This window comes from Urocitellus parryii, chromosome 15 (assembly GCF_045843805.1).
Source record: "Urocitellus parryii isolate mUroPar1 chromosome 15, mUroPar1.hap1, whole genome shotgun sequence".
Taxonomy (NCBI): Eukaryota; Metazoa; Chordata; class Mammalia; order Rodentia; family Sciuridae; genus Urocitellus; species Urocitellus parryii.
The window spans coordinates 4,511,693-4,537,919 of record NC_135545.1 but is presented as its reverse complement, the minus strand read 5'-3'; the positions used below and the strand labels follow the sequence as shown (position 1 = coordinate 4,537,919).

Below are 26,227 nucleotides of genomic sequence, written 5' to 3'. Positions count from 1 at the left end.
ATTACCAGTCAGCCACTTGTAAGACTACCTTCTACCACTGATAAAAAGATAAAAATAAAATTAGGCACACATTTAACTTCTGCATGCCCAATTTCTCCTGATTTTTGTATAAAGTAGTCTTAGCAGTGCCTCATGATTGTGAAAATTCCAGAGAAAGAAATAAAGGGCAGTCAAAATGGGCAATAGCATGTCAAACTGTCACTGCTTCCATGTGAGATGGTCTTACATATAGTAAAATCCAAACACCAATATTTGTCTTGTTTGATGTGAGTGTCTGGAAATGTCATGGGAACTTTATGATATGACAACATCTTCTCCCAACCTGGCTGCTGGCATCCCCAGGAGTGAAGGAGAAAATTCAAGGCTCTCCAGAAAAGGGATGAGGCAGTTTAAGAAAAGTCCTGCTGAGGCTCACAGGCTCTTCCTCAGTGCTGCTCTTCTGTGGTGCCTCCCATTGCCATGGGCTCTCTCCTGCTGCCAGGCTGCATCAGCCAAGGTGGAATGCCCTTTGTTCCTGTCCTGAGCCTTGGCACTCTGGTCTTCCTGACCAGACTTCACCATCTGCACATTACTGTGCATGCAAACAGGATTGCTCCTGTGCTGACATTCCAGATGTCATTGACGAGCACCTACCCCAGCCCTGGGAAGTCACAGAGGGACTGCCCCCAGCTATAAGATGTGGATCAGAAGGTGTGGCTAAGGGCTGAGGAATAGTGCAGTGTGCAGATGCCAGGTTTCCTAGATCCATCCCGAAAATATTCACTGAAATTACAAGTTAGCTTATTACCTGAGCTCTGTTCTTACCTCCAAGCTTAACACATTTCCATGTGAACACGTGTCATGGAGGAATAGTGGTCTTTATTGTCTGGAGAGAAGGAGGCTATAGTTTTGGAAGAAGTGCCACCACTGCCTCCTCTTTAATTGGGAGCATTTCTTTGAAACATCTTCAATGTCAATTTGTTCTGTAGCCAATGGCAGAATGCAGAATTATCTAATTTATTACTACTAAGGAATTCATTCTTGATTCACCTTCCCTGTGGCACCTACCTCTCTCCCTGTCCCTCTGCTTCCTTGCTACAATGAGAGGAGCAGCTCCCCTCTACCACACTCTTCCCCATGTGTTCTGTTTCCCTCTGAGCCCACAGCAATGGAGCCAGCCTCCTGTGGACTGAGACCTGAGATCCATGAGCCAAAATGAACTTTTCATCCTCTAGGTTTTTCTTTTTGGGTATTCGGTCTCAGCAATAAAAATCTGACTAAAACAGAAATTGGTAGCAAGAAGTGGTGCTGCTGCTATGACTAATGTGAGCAAAACAAAGAAATACAGAGCATTTGAATTGGGCAAGAGGAAATCAAACTGCCAGTGTTTGCACATGAGACGATTTTACATATTGGAAAACCAAAAGACTCTGAAAATCTACTAGAGCTAATAAACAATTTTAGTTTCTGCATGTAAATCAACACACAAAACTGAGTAGCAAATTATATGAAATGGAAATCAAGAAAGCAATATCATTCCAATAGCTATAAAAATTGTCTCAAAATAAATTTGACCCAAGAATTGAAAACTTTAAAACATGGATTTTAAAAAATAAATTAAAGAAAACACAATTTGTGGAACGACTTCTGATATACATAGATTAGAAAAATGAATTTAGTTAAGGTGTCCATGATATTTTGAGTGATCTATAGATACAATTCAATCTCCATGAAAATATCCATTGGACTTCACATAACTATTAAAAATAATTTAAAAAATTATTTGAACCCTGAAAGTACCAGAATACCCAAAGCAATCTTGAGTAAAAAGAACAAAGCAGATGGTATGATGCAACCTGACTTTAAAATACACTGCAAAGCTGTAGGAATCAGTACAGCCAGGTGTTGGCATAAAGTCAGACACACAGACCAGTGGGCCAGAAAAGAGAGCCCAGAAGTGGGCCCAGGCCTCCATAGCCAACTAACTGACCTTCCACAGCAGTGCTAAGAAGTTACACTGGACAAAGGACAACTTTTTAAACTGATGGACGAGGGGAAATTGAGTGTCCACATGCTGACAAACAATGACACCCTATACAAAAAAAAAAATCAATGCAAAGTGGAGAGAAAACCTAAATGTAATAAAATATATACTGTGAAATAGGTATGTTTAGCCTGATTGGAAAATACCCAAATATGGGCATTGTGTGGAAGTTTCCTTGCCATCAACCTCATGGTAAGCACATCACAGCTCGTACAAAACTAAATCACTGTATATGGACAGTATGTCTTGAAAAAGTATTCAAAATGCTGCTTCTGCATCATAGCACCCACTTAGAACTACCCAAAAAATCTGAATTAGACACTCACGTATTACTTAGTTTTTTTTAATTGCCATTTATCAGAAAACAAGTGACAAACAAGTGAAGGATGCCTCAATTCAAAATGCATGGAATTTATTTTTCCATGGAAAAAATACAAAAGCTAAAAATACAAAACTAGATTTTAAGACATAAACTGTCATTTCCCAGTGTTCTCTTATAATCTGGAAGCTTTCGACTTTCAAAGCTGCTTTTCAGTTTGTTTTGTTATTTTTAGCAGAAGGTTGTTTTTTTTTTTTTTAACTCTGGAAAGGTGGGTAGTATCAGATGAGCAATAGCTTCAAAAAGTATAAAGGAAGATAAAAATTCTTTTCTCTTATAATACCAGAAAGAGCCTCAGATGTTTCTGATAAGTCAAAAAGACGACGTCAATTTTGATTATTTTCATTTCTTTCCTCTTCTAAAATGTTCTCAATAATATCAGAGCTTATGGCTCCTCCACAGCTAGTACTTGCTCCTAAAGAAATTTAATACCTCAAAATTTTAAAATCCTACCACAAACACAGTGGAAGTATTTTTTGTGTTTTGTCTTTTTGTTTGTTTTGACATTTTTAAAATATAACACATTAGGTGGAGTGATTTAGCAAAGATTGCAGAATAGGAGGTTTTTAATCTTAATCTCTTGCAAAAGCTTTGATTTTTGCCAACTCCCCACTGAGGAGTAAAACAAACAAACAAAAATAACCAGAATTCAGGGTTAAGAAATTCCATTTCCCCTTTATATGTATTCTTCTTCCCCAGCGGGGCACAGCATTGAAGGCTTCCTGTTTTTCCATGGGGGAGACAAAAATATATTGTATAAACAGTTGGTGGCCCACTGACCAAGAGTCCTCTTCCTCCTGTGCCACCTTCAACACTGAGGATGAGGTGCACTGAGTGGTTAGGAGAGTGTGAGCAGCAATGAGAAGTTCTGAGCACCACTGGTAACTGTGAGGGCTCCTCTACAGGTCTGCCCACAGCTGATGGGGTCCCTGGTCCATGGGCCACCCCATCTGCCCATCAAGCGCTCCAGATGCTCCACCTGCCTCACTTCCCTCTCTGAGCACTCCCTAGTGGAGAGTGAGTGGAAGCTTCTCCACTAGAGAGCTGGCCCTTCTTCAGACCTGGCAAAAGAGGAACAGAGTGTGCATTTCAGGACATACCCTAGGGAAATCCAACAGAAGGCAATCAGCCCTAGCCTGGTTATAGGATCTGGGGAGACGATATAGAGTCTTCCCCACTGCCCTGCTTCCCCAAGGTATAGTTGACAAGTACATCTGTGACAAATCAAATATGAAAACATCAAAAAGATAGTGCACCACAATCAAGTAGGGTTCATCCCAGAGATGCAAGGTTGGCTCAAAATATGGAAATCGATATATGTAATTCATCACTCAAAGATAAAAATCAAATGATCATCTTAAGAGATGCAGAGAAAACATTGGACAAATACAGCACCCCTTCATATTCAAAACATTAGAAAAACTAGGGATATCAGGAGAATATCTCCACATTGTAAAAGCTATGTATGCTAGGCCCCAGGCCAAAATCATTCTCAATGAAGAAAAATTGAAAGCATTCCCTCTAAAAACTGGAACAAGACAGGATGCCCTTTTTCATCACTTCTATTTAACATAGTTCTTAAAACACTGGCCAAAGCAATTAGACAAATGAAGGAAATTAAAGGGATATGAATAGAAAAAGAAGAACTTAAAATATCACTGTCTGCCAACAATATGATTCTATCCTAGAAGACCCAAAACATTTTACCAGAAATCTTCTAGAGGTAATAAATGAATTCAGCAAAGTAGCAGGATTTAAAATCAACACCATAAATCAAAGGCATTTCCATATATCAGTGACAAATCCTCAAAAGAGAAACTAGGAAAACCACGCCATTTCCAATAGACTCAAAATAAAATCCAAAAAATACTTGGAATCAATTAGAGGTGAAAAACCTCTACAATGATAACTAAAAATGCTAAACAAAGAAATGAACGAAGACATTAGAAGATGGAAAGATCTAACTTGTTCTTGGATAGACAGAATTTATATTGTCAAAAAGACCATACTACCAAAAGCACTATACAGATTCAAAGCAATCTCAGTGAAAATCCCAATGAAATTCCTCATAGAAGTAGAAAAAACAATCATGAAATTCATCTGGAAAAATCAGAAACCCAGAATAGCTAAATCAATCCCTAGCAAGAAGAGTGAAGCTGGTGGCATTACTATTCCAGACCTTAAATTATACTATAGAGCAATAGTAACAAAAATGACATGATATCAGCACCCGAATATACTGTAGACCAATGGTACAGAATAGAAGACACAGAGGCTAACCCACATAACCACAGTTACCTTATATTAGACAAAGGCACCAAAAACATATATTGGAGAAAAGATAGCCTCTTAAACAAAAGGTGGTTAGAAAACTGGGAATCCACATGTAACGAAATGCAATTAAACCTCTAATTCTCATCATGCACAAAACTCAACTCAAAGTGGATCAAGAACCTAGGAATTAAACAAGAGACTCTGTGCCTAATGGAAGAAAAAGTAGGCCCAAATCTCCATCATGTCAGATTAGGCCCCAACTTCCTTAATAAGACTCCTATAGTGCAAGAATTAAAACCAAAAATCAATAAATGCGATTGATTCAAACTAAATAGTTTCTTCTCAGTAAAAGAAACAATCAGTGAGGTGAATAGAGAGCCTACAGAAGAGAAACAAATCTTTACCACAAGCATATCAGATACAGCACTAATCTCTAGGATATATAAATCACTCAAAAACCTTAACACAAATAACCCAATCAATAAATGGGCCAAGGAACTGAACAGACACTTCTCAGAAGAAATATATATGTGTGTGTGTGTGTGTGTGTGTGTGTGTGTGTGTATACATATATATATGTTTAGCATCTCTAGCAATTAGAGAAATGCAAATCAAATCTACTCTAAGATTTCATCTCACTCCAGTCAGAATAGCAGTTATCAAGAATGCAAACAACAATAAGTGTTGGCGAGGATGTAGGGAAAAAGTTACACTCATACATTGCTGGTGGGACTGCAAATTGGCTCAGTCAATATGGAAAGCAGTATGAAGAATCTTTAGAAAACTTGAAATGGAACCACCATTTGACCCAGCTATCCTACTCCTCAGTTTATATCCAAAGGTCTTAAAAACAGCATACTACAGAGATTCAGTCACATCAATGTTTATAGCAACACATTTCACAATAACTAAATTGTGGAACCAACCCATATGCCCTTCAATAGATGAATGGATAGAAAAACTTTGGCATATATACACAATGGAATATTACTCAGAATTAAAAGAGAATAAAATCATGGGGCTGGGGATGTGGCTCAAGCGGTAGCGCGCTCGCCTGGCATGTGTACGGCCCGGGTTCGATCCTCAGCACCACATACCAACAAAGATGTTGTGTCCGCCGAGAACTAAAAAATAAATATTAAAAATTCTCTCTCTCTCTCTCTCTCTCTCTCTCTCTCTCTCTCTCTCTCTCTTTAAAAAAAATGGAAAAAAAAGAATACAATCATGGCATTTGCAGGTAAATCGATGGAGTTGGAGAATATAATGCTAAGTGAAGTTAGCCAATCCCTCCAAAAACCAAATACTGAACGTTTTCTCTGATATAATGTTGCTGATTTATAATGCAGGTAACTGGGGAGCTTGGGGGGAATAGATAAACTCTAGATAGGGCAAAAGGATCAGAGGGAAACGGAGGGGCATGGGGGTAGAAAATATGGTGGAATGAGATGGACATCATTACCCTAAGCACATGTATGAAGAGATGAATGGTGTGACTATACTTTTTATACAACCAGAGATATGAAAAATTGTGCTCTACATATGTAATATGAAGTGTAATGGATTCTGCTGTCATTTATGACTAATTAGAATAAAATAAATAAAAGACAGAGTCAATTACAACTAATACTTTCTGTTTCTTACCAGAGCAACAAAGCACTAATTACTGAAAATCCTGCACATAAAAAATGGTGCACAATTTTTAAAGGTAACTATTTTATTTTCTGGGGGGTCCTGGGGATTGAACTCAGGGGTACTCAGCCACAGAGCTATATCACCAGCCCTATTTTGTATTTTATTTAGAGACAGATTCTTACTGAGTTGCTTAGTGCTTCAATTTGATGGAGGCTGGCTTTGAACTCAAGATCCTACTGCCTCAGCCTTGTGAGGCACTGGGGTCACAGGCCTGCACCACCACACTCAGCTCAATTTGATGTTCTTAAGTAACTAGGACTGCTCGTCTGATCTATATAAACATCCTACTAAACAATCTTACCCTGGGGTTTTATGTATGTGGAACACTTCTCAAGCTTCTCTGTTTCTGCTTTGGGTGTTGATCTGTCTCCTTCCTGTCACCAATAGGGGCCAATGGGGGTAAAATTATATTTTGCTAAATAATTTAGATACAGTCATTAAATTATGCAAGTGAGTCCAAATAACTTGACTTGTTTTTTGTGTAGAAGCGTCCAATAATGTCCTAGGTGAAGTATCAGCATCATGTTCTGTTTTTACTTGTGAATCTTTGAAAACCCGTCCCAGGTACTTTCACTCATTCCATTTCTCTGCTAATACCTTCAATGATGGTGCCACTCAGGGAAATGAAGCACAGGATGTCACTTGGTTTGGGGTAGAAAACTTCTCAGGGAAGCAAGGAATCCAACAGGATATGCACAGCTCACTGCCAGTCCTTCACATGACAGAGGTCAGTGTCCTGCCCCTTCCACGTGAGATCCTCTCCACCTTCAGGGACCGTGGATTAGAAAGGGCCTCTCCAAACACTCTGGATTCCCTTAAGACAGGTTATGAGAAAACTTTTAATTGTTTTTGGTAAGTGTCCCTTGGGAAGACAGTTTTCAGCAGTGTCCTCAAATTCCCAAACCTGTATGTCCATTGCTACTAGAGGCACAGTGACGACAGCAGGTCTGAGGGGAGGGGAGGTCACAGAGTCTGAGACCCATATCTCAAAAGCTGGCAGCCTCCTTGCAATAGGTGTCTTATTCACAGAGGCCTCTGCACTGGGGTCACCATCCTGGTAAAGAGAAAGCCTGGTGAGTAAGGCAATAGCAGCGTGAGAGCAGCATCTGGGAGAAAAGACCATCTCAGGAGTCTGGGTAAGTGATCACGTAAAAACAGGGAACTCTGGATTGAATCCAATAGCATTTCAGAGCCACCGAGAAAGTAGAACAGTTGCTGAAGAACGGACTGAAGACAGAAAATATAAATGGGTTTCCAACCTCAGCCCCAGTTCCTTACTTATGGCTCCTAATTTAATTAATGTGATCCTCACTGACAGTGATTGGTGTGGTTTAATCCAAGTAAAACTGAAAACTGATTCTCAAGGTGCAGAAGGAGATTGTTTTAAAATCAGTCTCCTGTTCAGCCTCCATGATAAGAATCCTAGCCTGGATTCTAGAGATGGACCAAGAGTCTCTCCCAGCCTGTTGTATGGAGTAGAAAGTTCACAGGAATCCTCTAGCCCTGTGTGGGAAGTGATTGATGGTGATACTTGAGCTGAATGTTTTCTGTGACTCTGGGCATGGTCCAGTTAATGGGGACAGTCCTGAAACCATCAGTGCTCTATGGTAATGGTGAGGCTACTTACATCTTAGCCTGGTAAGCAACGTGTATGAAAAAGGAGGTAGATTATCATGGGTATTCCAGCATATCTGCTAGATGCATATCACCCTGCTTCTGTTTAAAAACATTCTCTGCATGGTATCTAATGCACCATGGTTTAGGGTATGACCATGGAGCAGACCTGCATTTTGGTGGGGGCACATGGAAGATCTCTTAACCTTCTGCTCAGTTTTACATGAACATAAAACTGTGCTAAAGAATTAATCTACTAATTTGATCTCTAAATTAAAAATTAATTATTGCAGTTTTTAAAAGCACAAGGCTTCAGTCTGTACCTTGGCCACATTGCATAGTGTAATATCACTCACCAATCTTGCTCTTTGCTAACAGTTTTGCTTAACTCGGGTGTTAACTAACCCATACATGTATCATCTGAAATCAGTAACATTTTGTTTCTACTCTACACTCTCTTATCGGGTATTGGTGCCTTGTGTCCTGAAGCTTGGCATGGCATGAGGTTGTCACAAATTCCTGTGATAGGTGCTGTTGCTCTTTATTCCTAACACACAGCCATGTGACTCACGGGATAGCCGCCCTGATGGAGAGTCAGTTCTGCCTATTGCACGTAAATCACCACATGGCAGCTGTCTGCAGTGCTTTAGTTCCCTCAGTGCATCTGCAGATATTAAAATATCTAAGTATTTCCTAATAATAGATATTGGTGTATAGTATTCTATAGTCATTGTAAGCATCAAAACATATTACAATAAGAAATTATAAAATACTATTAATTTAGCATATAACAGGAATGTTGAAAAACAAACGTAAATATAGAACTGGATTGTTTGAAGAACAGAGATAAAAAGCCTTTAGGATGGTGGTTCACTGAAATCTGTTTCCACTCAGCCAATTGCAAGAGCTTTCCATGTCCCTAATCAGAATTTGAATTTGGATAGACACTTAACCACTGAAGGTTCAAGTTCCTGGTCATTATAGAAAGTCATCTCAGTACCTAGCCTAGGTTCTGAAGATTCATGAAGTCTCACCACATGTGTTCCCTACATAGCAGCAAAGGGTGCATCATTCATGTTTTAAAAATGTATAGACATCATTTAGAAATAGCCTAGTAAACGAAAAACTTTAAGTAGATTTTCACAGTGGAACCTCAGGAGAGTGGGCAATGATGGGTTTTGGTTGAAAGGACATGTGCAGCCCAGGCTTCCTCTTTCTGCAGGACCCTCTAGATGGGACAGCAGGGACCTGGCAGGATGGCAGCCAGTGATGTGGCTGTAGGCATCATCTTCCTGGCACAGACTGTGGTTGGAGCTCTGGGCAATTCCTCTCTTCTCCTCCATTACCTGGTCCTTTACTTCCCTGGGTGCAGGGTAAGACCCACAGACTTGATGATTCAGCACTTGATTGTGGGCAACTTGTTAACCCTCCTGTGTAAAGGAGTTCCCCAGACAATGGCAGCTTTCATTTTCAAATTTTCCCTTGGCAATATTAAATGCAAACTGCTTTTCTATGTTTTAAGGGTGGGCAGGGGTGTGTCCATTGTAACCATGTGTCTCCTGAGTGTCTTCCAGGTCATCACCATCAGCCCGAAGGACTCTAGATGGGCAGGACTTAAAGTGAAAGCTCCCAGGTACATTGGATCCTCCATACACCTGAGCTGGATTCTGTATATGCTTATAAATATCATTGTTCTCATATACATGACTGGAAAATGGAGCAACACAACAATAACAGACCTAAAAGATTTTGGATACTGTTCTGCCATTCGTCCTGACATAACCATAGACTCACTCTTTGCAGCATTGGTGGCATTCCCTGAAGTCCTGTGTGTGGGGCTCATGCTCTGGGCCAGCAGCTCCATGGTGCTCATCCTGCACAGGCACAAGAAGAGAATGCAGCATGTTCATAAGGCCAGCGCCCCCAGGTCCTCCCCCGAGTCCAAGGCCACCAAAACCATCCTCCTCCTGGTGAGCACCTTTGTCTCTTTGTACACACTTTCCTGCATCTTTCAGGTTTGTGTGACTCTTTTGTCTAATCCCAGCAGGTTCTTGGTGAACACAGCTGCAATAGTTGCTGGGTGTTTTCCAGCTGTCAGCCCCTTCCTGCTCATGAGCAGATACTCCAGTGCATCCCGGCTCTGTTTTGCCTGTATAAAATTTTTTTAAATCCCAAATTTATGAACATGTAAACTGTAAAGTTTTGCACAGTTTATGCTTTTTTACTCATTCTTTTTTAAAAATTTGTTTTTAGTTGTAGATGGACACGATACCTTTATTTAATTCATGCTGGGGATCGAACCTAGGGATTCACACATGCGAGGCAAGCGCTCTACCACTGAGCCATAACCTCAGCCCTTGTTTACTCATTCTTATCACAAAAATATAAGCACTGGATTAGTTGTATCACCTGAGTGGTAGTTTACAACCTACATTTATAAATGTGTGCATGTAAGTTTGTAGGTGCATTTGTGAATATGAGCATGTGCACATGCATTTCACTTTGTTATTTTCCATCAAGTGATAATTCCGTAAAATTTTATGTGTCAAATGTGAATTTTATATTTAATAACTATGGAACTATTTCAAAGTGATTTCACATAAAATCAACTTTCACATTTTCTTGCTATTCTGCTGGCTTATTCTGTTAGAAGATGTTGAATGAATTTTTCATTTGTCTACTATGAATCTATATGTATGACATGAGGTACTGTTTTTTTATCATTACAAATGGTTTTTAAATTACTGTTATGTACCTTCAAAATGGTCTTATGTACAATTCAGGCATAAATTGCTCAATTATATTTTATAAAGAACACACACTATGCCTTGCATTCAGCCACACATCGAAGTACAATCCTATCAATTTTTTTGTCAAATTTCTTTGTCTTCATGCCTGTACCATAATTATGTTCAAGAGGGACAAGCATGTGACATCTAGATAGATAGATCACTTTCATTTTTTTTTTTTTTACTTTCTATAAAGGGAACTGTTCAGCATGAACGCTTTTATATTTGACTTTGAAAATTTGATACACATTAAAGTTTGTATTTTCACATGTGGTCAGTGATAGAATTCTACTGCAGGAATATCAAATAATCTGTCCTTCCTCTCTTGACACGAGTGCTATGGTATGGATATGATTGGAATTTTTCCCCCAAGTTCCATGTGTGGGAATCCTTGCCCCCAGTGTGATAGTGTTGGAGATGGTGGAATCTTTGAGAAGTGAAGGCAAGGAGAAGAAGATTGGGAGGTCACCCTGGAGGAGATAAATGATGATCTCACGGAATATATCAGCTCCCACGAGAATGAGTTTTCTTACAGCAAGTGCAGCTGTCTCCATTGTCTTGCTCCTTGTCCTTCCCTGTGGTCTCTTCTGCAAGTGCTCCCACCATTGTGATTCCATCTGCTGCGAGGCCCTCACCAGGCCGAGTGGAGGCTGGCACAGTGTTCTCGACTCTCCAGAACTTCAGTGAAACAAATTTCTTTGTCAAATTACCCAGACTTAGGTTTTGGTTATTGCAACAGAAAAACATAAATATAATGTATCATGATGACAACTCTCATGCAGGTTCACAATGTGATTTGATGATAATTATATGAATTTCTGTTGGTGTGTGTGTCATGCTGCATTCAGGGGTCAAGTTTTATACCTACTTGGCATTAGGATATATTGATAAAAGAGTCTACCAAACGTTTGTATGAATTTCCACCAAGTAGGTTCTCCTATTTTAGTAAATATCATTTGATATGTCCTTTTTTAGAGTTAATAATTTATATCTGTTAAACATAGTATGCTAATATAAAACCTATGAGAAGTTCTTCTTCATTTTCTTCAAAGACATCAATTCATACCTTGAGAATTTACACCAGCGAACTATCAGAATCAGCTTTTTATATGTGTTGATAGTGATTTAAGTCTTTTTAAAGAAGCAAACAATGAATTTCAATGTGTTCTGAAAATGTTGCATTAAATATTTTTTTCTGATTAGTCATAAGATATTCTGTATTTTAAAATGTCTGAGAAAATATTTTGAGAGTTTTTGCCATGAGTTATTCTAGCTGTTTGAGGAAATAAATATGCTTACTCTGATTTGAAGATTGACAAATATGCACACTGTATTCTAATATCCTGTGGTACCTTATAAATATGTACATTTTTTTAAAGAATCAGATAAAAATAAATAAACTTAGCTGGGCAGAATGGTGTAAACTTGTCATCTAAGTGGCCTGGGAGGCTGAGGTAGGAGGATCACAATTTCAAGGTCAGCCTCAACATAAGTAACTTTGCAACATCCTTACTCAAAATAAAAATAAGTGATGGGAAAGTAGCTCAGTGGTAAAGCACCACTGGAATCAATACCTGACACTGTTGCTGCTACTACTACTACTAATAATAATAAATTAATAAATTAATTTAAAATATTCATTTCTTTCTCACAGATTCATTGAGTGCTCACATACTTACCATTTTCAGTGTTTTCATACTTCTGATCTCTGACTGTCTCTTCAGCTGCCACTCTGTGCCTTCTGCATTAAGGGGCCAGGTAAATACACGAGGTCAACCAGATTATCTGAGCATCCCCTTTCTTGAGATCAGGCAATCCGTTGCCTTAGTACCATCTTTAAACCGCACGTAACCGATCATAACCTCAGGAGTGCCTACAGACCATTCCCCAGGTCGCCTTGGAACCACCTTTTCACAGTGCACGTCTTTCATTTGTAGTTCTCAGGATAACTGTAGAGTGTGCTGAGAAGGTAACCCGATAAGACAGGAAGGGACTAGATGGAACAGCACAGCCTCTGTTCTAATTTTCCCTGGAATCAGGACACCCTTTAAGGGTTTAGTGAGTCATGTGATTCTAGGCCATAAAACCCAGGGAGGACCACTTCCTGGGGTCCTCCAGCTGTGGTGTAAGTGGAGCACGTTCAGATGAAACTAAGACCTCTGTGAAGGGCCTTCATGAGGGCTGTGGACAAGCTTGGAATGCATCCTAAGCTTCTGCTGCCCCTTGCTTATCTATCTGTAAGTAGTAAACCTGCTTCACTCTTCTTGCTAAGTATTGCTTTGGCTATTATGGGTCTCTCATTTTTCCAGATGAATTTCATGATTGCTTTTTCTATTTCTTTGAAGAATGTCATTGGGATTTTGATTGGAATTGCATTAAATCTGTATAGTGCTTTTGTTAGTGTGATCATTTTGGTAATATTAATTCTTCCTATCTAAGAACAGAGGAGATCTTTTCATCTTCTAAGGTATTCTATAATTTCTTTCTTTAGCATTCTGTAGTTTTCACTGTAGAGGCCTTTTACCTCTTTTGTTAAGTTGATTCCCAAGTATTTTTTTTTTTGAGGTTATTGTAAATGAAGTAGTTTTCCTAATTTCTCTTTCAGAGGGTTCCTCACTGATGTACAGATGTGCATTTGATTTATGACTGTTGACTTTATATACTGACACTTTGCTGAATTCATTTTTTAGTTTTATTTTTCTGGTAGAACCTTTCAGATCCTCTAAGTATAGAATCATGTCATCGGCAAACAGTGACAGTTTCTTTTCTTATTTGTATCCCTTTAATTTCTTTCTTCTGCCTGATTGCTCTGGCTACAGTTTCAAGACTGTGCTTAATAGAAGTGGTGAAAGAAGGCATCTCTGTTTTGTTTCAGTTTTTAAAGGGAATACTTTCAATCTTTCTCCATTTAGAATAATGTTGTCCTTTGGTTTAGCATAGATAGCTTTTGCAATGTTGAGATATGTTCCTACTATCCCTAGTTTTTCTAGTGTTTTGAACATGAAGTGGTGCTGAATTTTGTTGAATGTTTTTTTCTTACCTTTAAGTCTATTGATGTGATGAATTACATTTATTGATTTTTGTATGTTGAACCAATCATTCATTCCTGGGATGAACCTCAGTTGATCACTGTGCACTCTTTTTTATATGTTTTTGTATGCAATTGGCCGGTATTTTACTGAGAATTTTTGCATTTATGTTCATCATGGATATTGGTCTGAAGTTTTCTTTCCTTCATTTGTTTTTGTCTGGTTTTGATATCAAGATGATGCTAGCTTTATAGAATGAGTTTGGAATGGTTCCCTCCTTTTCTATTTCATGGAATAATTTGAGAAGTATTGGTATTAGTTCTTCTTGGAAGGTCTTTTAGAACTCTGCTGAGAATTTGTCTGATTTTGGACTTTTCTTTGTTGATAGACTTTAGATGCTGTCTTCTATTTCATTGTTTAAAATCAATGTGTTTAAATTGTATATGTCCTCCTGATTCTGTTTGGGTAGAACATATGTCTCTAGAAATTTGTCAATATCATCAAGATTTATTTCTTATTGGAGTATAAGTTTTCAAAATAATTTCTAATTGTCTTATGTATTTTAATAATGTCTGTTGTGATATTTTCTTTTTCATAATGTATGTTAATAATTTGAGTTTTCTTCCTTCTTCATTAGTGTGGCTAAGAGTTTATCAATTTTTATTTTTTTTTTAGAGAAATTTTTGCTTTGTCAATTTTTAAATTTTTTTTCAATTTTATTGATTTCAGCTCTGATTTTAATTATTTACTGTCTTCTACTACTTTTGGTGTTAATTTGTTTTTATTTTTCCAGGGCTTTGAGATGTAGTGTTGTCATTTATTTGTTAACTTTTTTTATTCTTTTGATGAATGAGCTCAATGCAATAAATTTTTCTCTTACCACTGCCTTCATAGTGACCCAGAGATTTTGATATGCTGTATTGGTGTTCTCATTTACCTCTAGGATATTTTATCTCCATTCTGATGTCTTCTGCTATCCATTGCTCATTCAGTATCATGTTATTTAGTCTCCAAGTGTTGGAGTAGCTTCTATTTTTACTTTATCATTGATTCCTAGTTTCATTCTATGATCTGATAGAATACAGGTAGTATCTTTATTTTTTCATTTTATTCTTTTTTTGTATTTTCTTAGAGTTGCTTTGTGGATAATATATGGTCTATTTTAGAGAAGGAGCCATGTGCTGTTGAGAAGAAAGTGTGTTCCCTCATTGATAGATGAAATGAACTAAGTATGTCTGTTAAATCTAAATTATTGATTGCATTACTGAGTTATATATTTTGTTGTTGTTGTTGTTGTTGTTGTTGTTGTTGTTTTGTTTAGCTTTTGTTTGCATGATCTACCCTGTGGTGAAAGAGGTGTGTTAAAGTTGCCCACTATTATTGTGTTGTGATCTGTTTGACTCTTGAGATTGAGAAGAGTTTGTTTGATGAATGTAAATGCTCCATAGTTATGGGCACATATGTTTATAATTGTTATGTCTTGTTGATGTCTGTTTCCTTTAGTCAGTCTGCAATGGCCTTCTTTATCCCCTTTGACTAACTTTGGCTTCAAGTCTACTTTATTTGATATGAGGATGGAAACCACTGCTTGTTTACATGTCCCATGTGCACGATATGTTTTTTCCCAACCTTTCACCTTAATGTCTTTTCATGTCTATATATGTCTTTTCTTATGAGTCTTTTGTAAGCAGCATATTATTGGGTCTTTTTAAAAAATCCAATCTGCCAGTCTACTTCTTTGGATTCATGAGCTTATTAGGCCATTAACATTCAGGGTAATACATGTATATGTACAGTTCATGTGTATGTACATGTATGTATATATACAGTGTATATGTTTGTATATATATTGTTGCCATCCTTAAACACGCACTGACCATGCTCTGCATTCAGTCTTCAGGGTTCACTCATTCTTTAGCTGAAAATCTGAACCTGGTGATGATCCTCTCCCACTTCCCCACACTGCCTGCTGGCTGACTCCTTTCACTTTCTGCTTCCTTAACTTCAACAGCTTTAGGTTTTGCACAGAATTGGGATCGTGTAGCATTTGGTGTTCTGTGTCTGGCATGCTGCACCTACCATGGTAACCTCCAGACATATACATGATGTTGCAAATGAAAGGGGTTTTGTTTCCACATGTGGCTGTGTAAATATTGCTGCAATGGTGTGGGAGTGCAGATGACTTCTGGCACTGTACCCTGATGTAAGATTGGTGGATCACATGTTATTTCTGATTTTCATTGTTTGAGAAAAATTCCATTTTTTTTAATGACTTATGAATTTCCTACCAAAATATGTACCAAGATTGTATTCCCTAACATTCTCACCAACTGGTATATTTTGAACTTCCAGAACTATCCTAACAGCGTAGGAGATATAACCATGTCATTTAGATTTGCATTCCTCTCATGATTAGTGATGTGGAGCTCCTTTACACATAGCTATGTCCTCTAGGGAACATTTTATTCAAGTGCTTCACTCACTTGTAATGGATTATTCCTATTTTTACCCTTGAACTTCTTCTTTCATGAAGATATCAACTTTCCATAGGATATTTTGCCTCCTAGAATTTTCTCCCACTCATAGTGTGTCTTAATTTTGCTAGATTCTTAGCAACAGTGGTTGCCAGGAACTAGGGGATCGGAGAGAAGGTAGTTCTGATCAGTGGGCATAAGGTTTCAGTCAAGCAGGATAAATAAGCTCTAGAAAGCTTCATTACAACAAGGATCTATGGTCAATAGAAATGTGCTGTACATTTAAATATTTGGTAAGATAATAAATCTTAAGTATTGTTACCATAAGAAATATTTTAACAGTAAAAGAAAAACAAACAATAAAACAAAGAAAGGAGTGAGGAAATGTTGCTGGTTTCTCCTTTGATGCACAGGGCCTTTAATTTTAACGTAGCTCCACTTGTTCAGTTTTTCTCATAGTCCAAAGTTTGGTGCCTTATGGAGAAAGAACATTGTAAGGACAATAACATAGTCCTTTATCACACATTCTTTTAGGAGTTATATGGTGCCAGATTTCACATTTCAGTCTTTCATCCATTTGAAAGAGGTTTTTATGTACTGTAGAAGAAAAAGATCTAATCTCATTTGTTGGATGTGGATGTGTGTTTTTTCAAAATGCACTTATTGAAGAGAGTATTATGACTTCCTTGCATGTTCTTGCCATCTGTAGATGACTATGTAAGCGAGACCCTGCTCTGGGTGTCCCGCATTCTATTTCATTGGTATCCCTGTCTGCTTTCACTACAATGTCTTTGTTATATAGTATGATGTTAGAGGTGTGACATCTCTAGCTGTGTTCTCACACTTTTATTTTTTTTTAATAAGCTTTTGGGGCTTTTGTGGTTTCATTCCAATCACAGATTTGGTCTTTTGTAGTGAAAAAACTGCAATGGAGATTTGAGAGAGATTTAATTGAACCTATAGTTCACTTTGGGTAGTATGGACATTTAATAATGTGGCTTCTCCTGATCCATGAATGTGAGATACCATTTTATTTGCTTGTGCTTCCTCCAATTTTTTCATCAATTTCTTATAATTAGGGTAACACAGTAACACATTGTCCAGTAATACATGTCCATTTAAGGCCTCAAAGCCAGCCATTCATGTTAACTCCTTCTGGACATTTAACCACCATTGCCCTTTTTCTTCTTCTGTTTGTTAGCATCCCAAGATGTGCACCACCACCTTATCCCCATGTACCTCTTTTAGCATGTCCTCTTTTTTTACTGGTTCTGTCTCACATCTATGTAGTATTAATGCCTAAAACATTCTCAATTTCATATCCTAGGTCTTGACCTAAGTGGCCAACCTCACAGCATTTATTAAGATGATTTACTATAAATATTGTCCTTGTAGGGTTGGACGGGATCAAAAATAATATAAAGGGCCCCTTTTCTGTGGCCACTCTTTGAGGCTCTCAAATTATCATTATAGAAATGGTGTATCTGGCCTGTCAAAGCATCTGATCCTGCTGCTGTCATCGGTGAGGGTCCCATTTAGAACATGCTGTTACTTGTATGAATACCATTCTGTTTCTCCTTCCTGTCAGTAATGGGAGTTAATATTGGTAGAGTATATTTCCCTAAAAATATTTTGTATGAATTGGCATTGAATTGTACAAATGAGTCCAAATTAATTAACTTGTATTTGTGCAGATGAGTCCAATGGATTCCAAGGTGAATTATTAGCATCACATTCTTTTATATGTGAGTTTTTATATCCATCCCAGGTATTTTTGTCTCATTCTATTTCTTGCCTATAGCTTAAAGAATGGTGCCACTCAGGAAAATGAATAGGAAGCAACTAAATTTGAGGTATAAAACCACTCAAGGAAGCAAAGAATACAATGAACATGCATAGCTCACTGCCAGTCCTACACATAACAGACCTCAGTATTGTGTGCTTCCGTGGTGTGGGATGCTGTCTGCTTCCAGTAATCATAGATTATTGGAAGTAAAAGTATCTCCAAACTCTCCAGGATCCTATTAAGAGATGCTACAAAGATATTATCCCAAAAGATCTAAAATCAGCATCCCACAGTGAAATAGCTACCTCAATGTTTACAGCAGCACAATTCACAATAGCTAAACTATGGAATCAACCCAAATCCTGTCAATAGATGAACGGACTAAGAATTGTGATACACACACACACACTGAAGCTCTACTCAGGCATAAAAATGAATGAAATTATGGCATTTACTGATAAATGGATGAAAATGGAGAATATCATGCTGAGTGAAAGAAGCCAAACTCAGAAACTTGACATGTGGAAGATAGGGTAAAATAAAGGAAAGAGGGAGGGAAGGACAGGATAACAGAGAGGGATAGACAGAATAGACGGTTGGGAAAGGGGAGGCAATGCAGAACGAAATTTTTAAAAATCATACTGTGTGCATATATAAATACACCACAGGGAATTTCACCTTTATGCACAGGTAGAAAGAACCAAGGCAAGTAAACAAAAGCCTAGTAGAGGAAGGAGAATGGGAGAGTGGATGGAGGACTGGAGGGAGAAGGGGAGGGATCATGAGCTGAAATCGAACTCCACGCATGTATGAGTTTGTTGAAATGAACCCAACTACTATGTATAAATATAAAGCTCTAATTTAAAACATAAAAAGAGGTACTACCAAGAAATATATGATTATTTCTGATAAGTGTCACCTGGGGAGAAAGTTTTCAGCAGTGTCCTCAGCTCCCCAAGCCTACACACCCATTACTGCTGCAGGATCAGGGCTAATTGGTCCAAGGAGAGGGAAGGTCACAGACACAGACCCAAGTCAGAAGCTGGCTGCCTCCCTGCAGCACACATCCTGGTCACAGAGGCCTCAGCTCTGAGATCAACATCCTAGTAAAATAAATAACCAGGTGAGTATTTCCAATGTCAGTATGAAATGCAGATTGTCATGGAAAATCCATTTTAAGAATCTGAATAAGTGATCATATCAGAAAAAAAGGATTCTGGAATGCACATGGTAAATACTAAAGCTACTCAGGAAAAGAAAAATTTCTGAATGGATTCACGCTCTAAAGAGAAATGGGGTTGCAGACCATGCACCAATCCCTGATAGCTCCTAATTTTACTTAATGTGATTTTTAGTGACAGTTTGTTGGATTTAACAACACTGGTTTTCAAGATGTGTGAAGGTGTTGCCTCAAAATCAGACTGCTGCTCAGCCTCCCTGAGAGGAAACCTAGCCTAAATCTGCAAGATTTCAAGGGCTGGACCTATAGTCACTCAGGCTTCTTATAACAAGTAGGAAGAACTTACAGGAATCCGCTAGTCCTGTGTAGAAAGTGATCTGAGTGATGTTTGCTGGAATACAATGTTTTCTCTACATTGGGTAAAGACAGAATAGACACAGTAACTGTACCAATCCTGAAACCATCAGTGCTCTATGACTATGATGAGGCCATTTCCCACTTAACATGGAAAGTAACATTTTAAGAAAACAGCATGAGTATTACAGGTGTGCAATACCAGTTATCAGATGGATGTCTTGTTTTTACCTGATTAAAAAATATTAGCCTGATTGTAGCAAATGCATCATTTGCTACATACAAGGAGAAGGCTAGCAGTGTGCAGGAAACATGTAGGAAATCTCTGTTAAACTTTTTAAACCTAAATATGTTCTAAATAAAGAAGTCTTCTTCAATATGTACATTTTGAAAGACAGCCGTATTTGTGTTCTTACATGCACAATATAGACAAAAATCTACTATTTCAAGTTTTTAAATGCACAGGACTTCATGCCGTGGATATGATAGTTTGCACATAGGATTCCTATTCTAATATCAGTGATCAACCTTGTTTCCTTTATCTAGTTGTCCTTAAGTCAGTTATTAGTTAACACATAAGTGTATCATCTGAAGAGAGTAAGAATTTTCTTCTACCCTCCACTCTTTCATCACCAGTTGTTGCAACATGTCCCAAAGCTTAGGACATGCTATATCATTGTGACACAATGCTTGTAATAGGTGCCATTGTGTTGTTTTCCTAACACACCACCATGGAGTAGCTGTCCCGATGTGCAGCCAATCCTGCCTCACTTCAGGTAACTCACCATGGGACAGGTGCCTGCAGGGCTAGAGTTCCTTCAGTGTACCTGCAGTTATTAAAACACCTAAATGTCCCCCCCCCCAATTGATATTGGTCTATTGAATAAACCTTTTTTTAAAATAATTTTTTAGTCGTAGATGGACACAATATTTTATTTTTATGTGGTGCCAGGATCAAACCCAATGCCTCACACATCCTTGGCGAGTGCTCTACCACTGAGCCACAACCCCGGCCCAGTCCACAGAATAAATCTTTACAAACAAATGGAAACATATTAATATAAGAAGTTATAAAATACCACTAGTTTAGAATACATTAGGAAGGTAGAAGAGCAAAAATAAATATAGAACTGGATTGTCTGAGCCTTTAGGGAGGCCTGGTGGTTCACTGAACTGTTTCAACTCAGCCATTTCCAGGACCCTTCTCTGTCCCTAATAAGAATACAAATCTAGATCCCTAACCAGAGTGCTCAAGTTCTCCTCCTCTTTGGAAAGTCATCTCAGTGCCTGCCTTCTGTCATGAAGACTCAAGAAGTCACCATGTGCTGCCTTCATAGCAGGGATTTATTCACAATTAATGCCTTTAGATACACATAAAAATATCTTAGAAATAGCCTTAAAAGAAGAAACATGAAAGTAAATTTTCAGAGCAGGAACTCCTGTGAGTGGGCAATGCTGGGTTTTAGTTGACAGGACAGGAGCAGCCCAGTCCTGTTCCCTGCTGGACCCTCTTGCTAGCACAGGAGGGAACTGGCAGGATGGCAGCCAATGATGTGGCTGTAGGCATCATCTTCCTGGCACAGACTGTGGTTGGAGCTCTGGGCAATTCCTCTCTTCTCCTCCATTACTTGGTCCTTTACTTCACTGGGTGCAGGGTAAGACACACAGACTTGATTCTTCAGCACTTGATTATGGCCAACTTGTTAACTCTCCTGTGTAGACGAGTTCCCCAGACAGTGGCAGCATTAGTTTGAAACATAGAAACTACTTTTCTTTCTTCACAGGGTGGGTAGAGGTTTGTCCATGGGCAGCACCTGCCTCCTCAACATTTCCAGGCCATCTCAATCACTACTGGGGACTCCGGGTTGGCAGAGTTTAACATGAAAGCTTCCAGTTACATGGGCCCCTCCATATGCTGAGCTAGGTCCTGTACCTCCTTGTAAACATTCACTTTCTTATGTACAGTACTAAAAAATATAGTAGTAACAAAAAAATCACCAGCCTAAGCAATTTTGGAAACTGTTCTGTTCATCATGATAAAACCCTAACCTCACTGCATGCAGCATTGCTAACATTCCCTGATGTCACAAAACCATCCTTCTCCTGATAAGCACCTTTGTCTTTTATACAATTTCCTGCATCTTTCAAGTTTCCTTGGGTGTTATTTATAATCCCAGCTTGTTCCTGATGAACACAGGTACAATACTGCTGGGTGACTGCCAGCTTTCAGCCCCTTTGCACTCATGAGGTGAGCCTCCAGAGCTTCTGCACCTTGCTTTGCCTGTACACAGACTCCTAGTGCAATGATAAATCAGTCACATTGTCAAGATGGCTGTAGCCACATAAAAACATACACATTTGTATACTGCATTCCCATGTATATTTGCATATGTTTTCATTCATGTACCTGAAGCAATTTAAGAAATTTTCACAGAAGTAAAAATTTTCAATTTTAAAAGACTCATAAAACAACAAAAATCTCTTTTAACATAAAATCCATTTTATTTGATGTCAATCTTACCATTGTAGTTGATTAACTGGTTACAATGTAATGAATATACCTTTCATCTATTTACTTCTACTCTTTTATCTTAGCTTTTTCTGGAGTCAGATATGCTCCCCTTGTACCATAAGGCCTCCTACCTCAGCCTTTTCTCTTGGAAACCTATCCAAATAAATACAATCAAATAGTATTTGACTTTAAAAGAGCAGTTAGTCTTTTATCTTCATATAACCATAGACATCCTTTGGTAGAATTTACCTACAGGTCTTGTGCTCTTCATGACACTTGTTTTATTTTCTTATTCTATTTTTTCTGTGTAAATTACTTTCGTAATTCCACATTTTACCCCTTTTCTTTGATGGTAAATATTCACCACTCAGAAATTACAGCATATTTTTGAAAACTAGTCATAGGGTAAATCATTTAGAATTTTTAGTCTCGACATTGACAATATAAGGTTGTTGAAACTAATCTGTTTACCTTCTTTCAGTTTTTAATTGCCCATTTTTTTTTCATTTTTTATTTTTTTAAAGAGAAAGTGAGAGAGAGTGGGGGGAGAGAGAGAGAGAGAGAGAGAGAGAGAGAGAGAGAGAGAGAGAAAGAGAGAGAGAGAGAGAATTTTTTTAATATTTATTTTTTAGTTCTCGGCGGACACAACATCTTTGTTGGTATGTGGTACTGAGGATTGAACCCGGGCCGCATGCATGCCAGGCGAGCGCACTACCACTTGAGCCTCATCCCCAGCCCTGCCCATGGTTTTTAAAATAATTTTATGCACGGGCTGTGAATGTTCTCCTCAATGAGATCTGACTAACTTAACTAAACACAGCTCTGCATGCAGCTCCTATGTCAAAAAAGACAGCAAGGTCCTCTTCACTGATGCCACTTCACTCCTTTCCCATCATGGTCCCTGGGTGACCACTATGTGACAGCTAACTACGTAAGTCTCTTTTTTTCTCTTTTATAATTTGTGTAAATGGAATCACATTGCATAACTCTTCAGTATTTAGCTAAAAATTACATGCTTCTGAACTTTTAGTGATAGGATTCCACTGTATGGGACTCCAGCTATAAATCATCCCTCCCTTGATGAACGTGTAGGGCTTCAGTGTGGGGCATCATCCGTAGTGCTGGCATGAAAGTTCTACCTCATGTTTTAAAGACACAGTAGTGCTTTCTGTTGGGTTCACATATAGAAGAAAGTGTTGGGTCTCCAGCTTGCACATATATACAGATCTAGAACACCTCAGTTTTAGAAAAAACTTCCAATATTCCCAAATTTTTGTATGCATTTCACACCAAGAAAAAGCTCTTAACTTTAAACTTGACAAGTTCTCCTTTGTATCTCACGTTTTTTGTTCTGTTTAGGTTACTTTCCCAGGACTGGGATGTAGCTCAGTGGTACAGCACCTGCTTAGTCTGTGTGAGTCCCTGGGCTCAATTCCCAATACCACGAAAAGAAAACAAAACAGAATATACCCACTTCTGACCCCTGACACTTTCTCTTGGCTGCTTTGGCAACTCCTGCCCCCTGCCCTCCCAGCCTCTAACCTGTGCTGTTGTCCCCTTGCCCAGCCTCTTATTCCCTTGTGGTTCAACCTCCTCTTCCCAGACTTTTAACCTCCTTGGACCACTGCCTACTTCCAAGACCCACCAACCCCATATTCCCCTTCTCCTATAACACCTGATTGCTAAATCTGTGATAGGTTTCCTGTGACTTTCACAAACCACTGATCTTTACCACTTTTGCCCAATATCTCATCTGCATTTCCTCCTTAATTCTCACAAAGTCCTCACTTTCCCCTATGCCCTCAATCCCTGCAATGCACATTGACCCCTCTGCCACACTTAACACCATCTGCCTTTTATCCTTTCAGGTCCTTTTCTCCTGCTCTCTATGCTGCCATGCCCAGACTCTGCACCACTTTTATCAGCACCCTGCCCCTTTTGTACCCGGGTGTCCTCCACTCAAGCACCTTCTCTCTTCCAAACGCCACAGCCTTCTTTCAAGGTGTCTCAATGTTAGGTGGTAATGCTCACTAATTTTTCAGGCTGTGGCTATTGTTTGGACTTGGAAGCTCCCCAAAGATTCACATTAAAGGCCTAGTTTCCAGGATGGTGCTACTGGGAGGTGATGGGCCTTTTAATAGGTGGAACCTAATGGTCCCTGGAGACATGCCCTTGAAGGGAATCTTGGGATTCTGGCCCTTTGTCTTCCTGGTTGGTGGGTGGTTTTTCTATGCCACACACTGCTGCCAGGATACAGTGCCAAAGTATTAGGGTCAATGGATCACAAAATGGAACCTCCAAAACTGTGAGCCAAAATAAGCCTTTTCCCTTTATAAGTTGATTATCTTGGGTTTTTCATCATAGTTACACAAAGCTAACATAGTGTTTATGAATATTGTCCTGTAAGTTGTATGGGTGGAAGGGTTACAAGTGATGGGATGGGCCCTCTTCTCTGGCATCCAGAGGTCTGGAGATACAACTACTATATATGACATGTCAAGACACACAAACACACACACACACACACACACACACAAACACATACACACACACACACGGTGACTACGTATGATTACAAGTAGTGTGTACATGCCAAGTATGTGCATGGATCTTTGAATGTGCTGCCAACTGTGTATGTGAGGGACTGTATGAGCAAGGCTCCATGTGTACTTGAGTGTGAGTGTCCACACGCACATTTTCATCCTTGTATAAGTGTGTAAATGGTTTTTGTATATAGTCTGGGTCATCTACCAATCAACCCAAGTTGAATACTGGGGATGCCTGGATGATGAACCTGATCAAACTGTGAATCTGTCTTTAGGAATACTCAAAGAATCCATTTCAACTCCTAAATTAAGTCATCCTGACATGGGTGAAGTTCATGGAGAAAAGACTGACATAACTTCTTGCCATTGGCCAGTGGGTCATGGCTGAACTCAACTAGATGTCATGTAGCAGACTATTTTCTATTTACCAAGTGGGGCTTCTCCTGTTTCTCTGCCACACTGAGATGAATTTATTTCTATCAACATTTGAGAAACTCATGTCAGGTAAGGGAATGCTAGAACTAGTCCCCAGTACAGTCTGCCCTGTTCCTCTGCCCATATTAATCAGTTAGGCAGGAACAGAGACACATTGAGATGGGCCTCTCAGGAGACACCAGACCTCTATTCCTAGAGGAAACCAGTCTGGGTTGTAAGAGTGAGGCCTGGGGCTTTTCCAAAGTTCACAGTCCATCTGTGTAGTGGAGGGCTCCTGGGAATATACCAGAGTATTTCCATGGCTTAGAGCAGAGCGGCCAGGATCCTCATGGAAGAGGCAACTGCAATACTTGTTTATCAGACACCCTCCACACCAAGACTTCTGCAGTAGAGGCTCATCCAGGAGCTTGGCTTTGGTCAAGGATGGGGTCACACTGGAGCACAACCGAAGCCCACCCTTGCTCTGAAATGCTGACCAGGCCATGGAGGGAGAATGACACTGGCATAGCACATCCTTCTCCATTTTAGATAACTTAATGCACATCTGCTCAGGTTTTATTTTTAGAATACATGTATTTTTTTTTTAAATGTAATTTGGAAAAAAAATACCCTCTACAGAAATATTCAGACTTGTTGAAACAAGAAAATCCAAAGAAGACCTCACCCCAGGACTTGGCTCAAGCCACCCTCCCCTTTCTCCCTCAATGACAAATGTTAGAGAGCTGTGAGGTCACTGGAGCTACCCGCTTCTGAGGACTTCCCTCCCACTTGATCTCCAGGAAGGGTAAGGGACAAGCATCTCCAATGTTAGTAATGGCTACACCCTAATCAGAGGAGTGGGTTAGAAAGCTGTGCATCTAAGTCATCTTGAGGAATAGCTGCCCTGCCCTGTGGAAGCTGATAAATTGTAATCTGCTCCCTCACCTAAGCATGACATGAGGTTCCACCCTGAGCACATTCTAGAAGAGCAGGGAAAGGGGACTTTCCCTGAGTAGGGAAGGAGGGTAGCCATAGAACACTGCTATGCACTGTGGGCACTTTCCTGCACCAAAGGGAAATGTTCTCACATTCCTAAATCCCCTTCCTATCTCAGAACTACTGTGCAGACAAACAGTCTGAGAGCTATGGTGCTTGGTATGT

At 39.1% G+C, this 26,227-nt stretch overlaps 1 protein-coding gene across 1 annotated transcript; it reads left to right on the top strand.

The window, feature by feature from the left end:
- The first annotated feature begins 9,238 nt into the window (after positions 1–9,238).
- Positions 9,239–10,150, top strand: LOC113177381 (vomeronasal type-1 receptor 4-like). The gene has a single exon (XM_026381893.2). The coding sequence runs from the start codon at positions 9,239–9,241 to the stop codon at positions 10,148–10,150; it is 912 nt and encodes a 303-aa protein (XP_026237678.2).
- Positions 10,151–26,227: the final 16,077 nt, after the last annotated feature.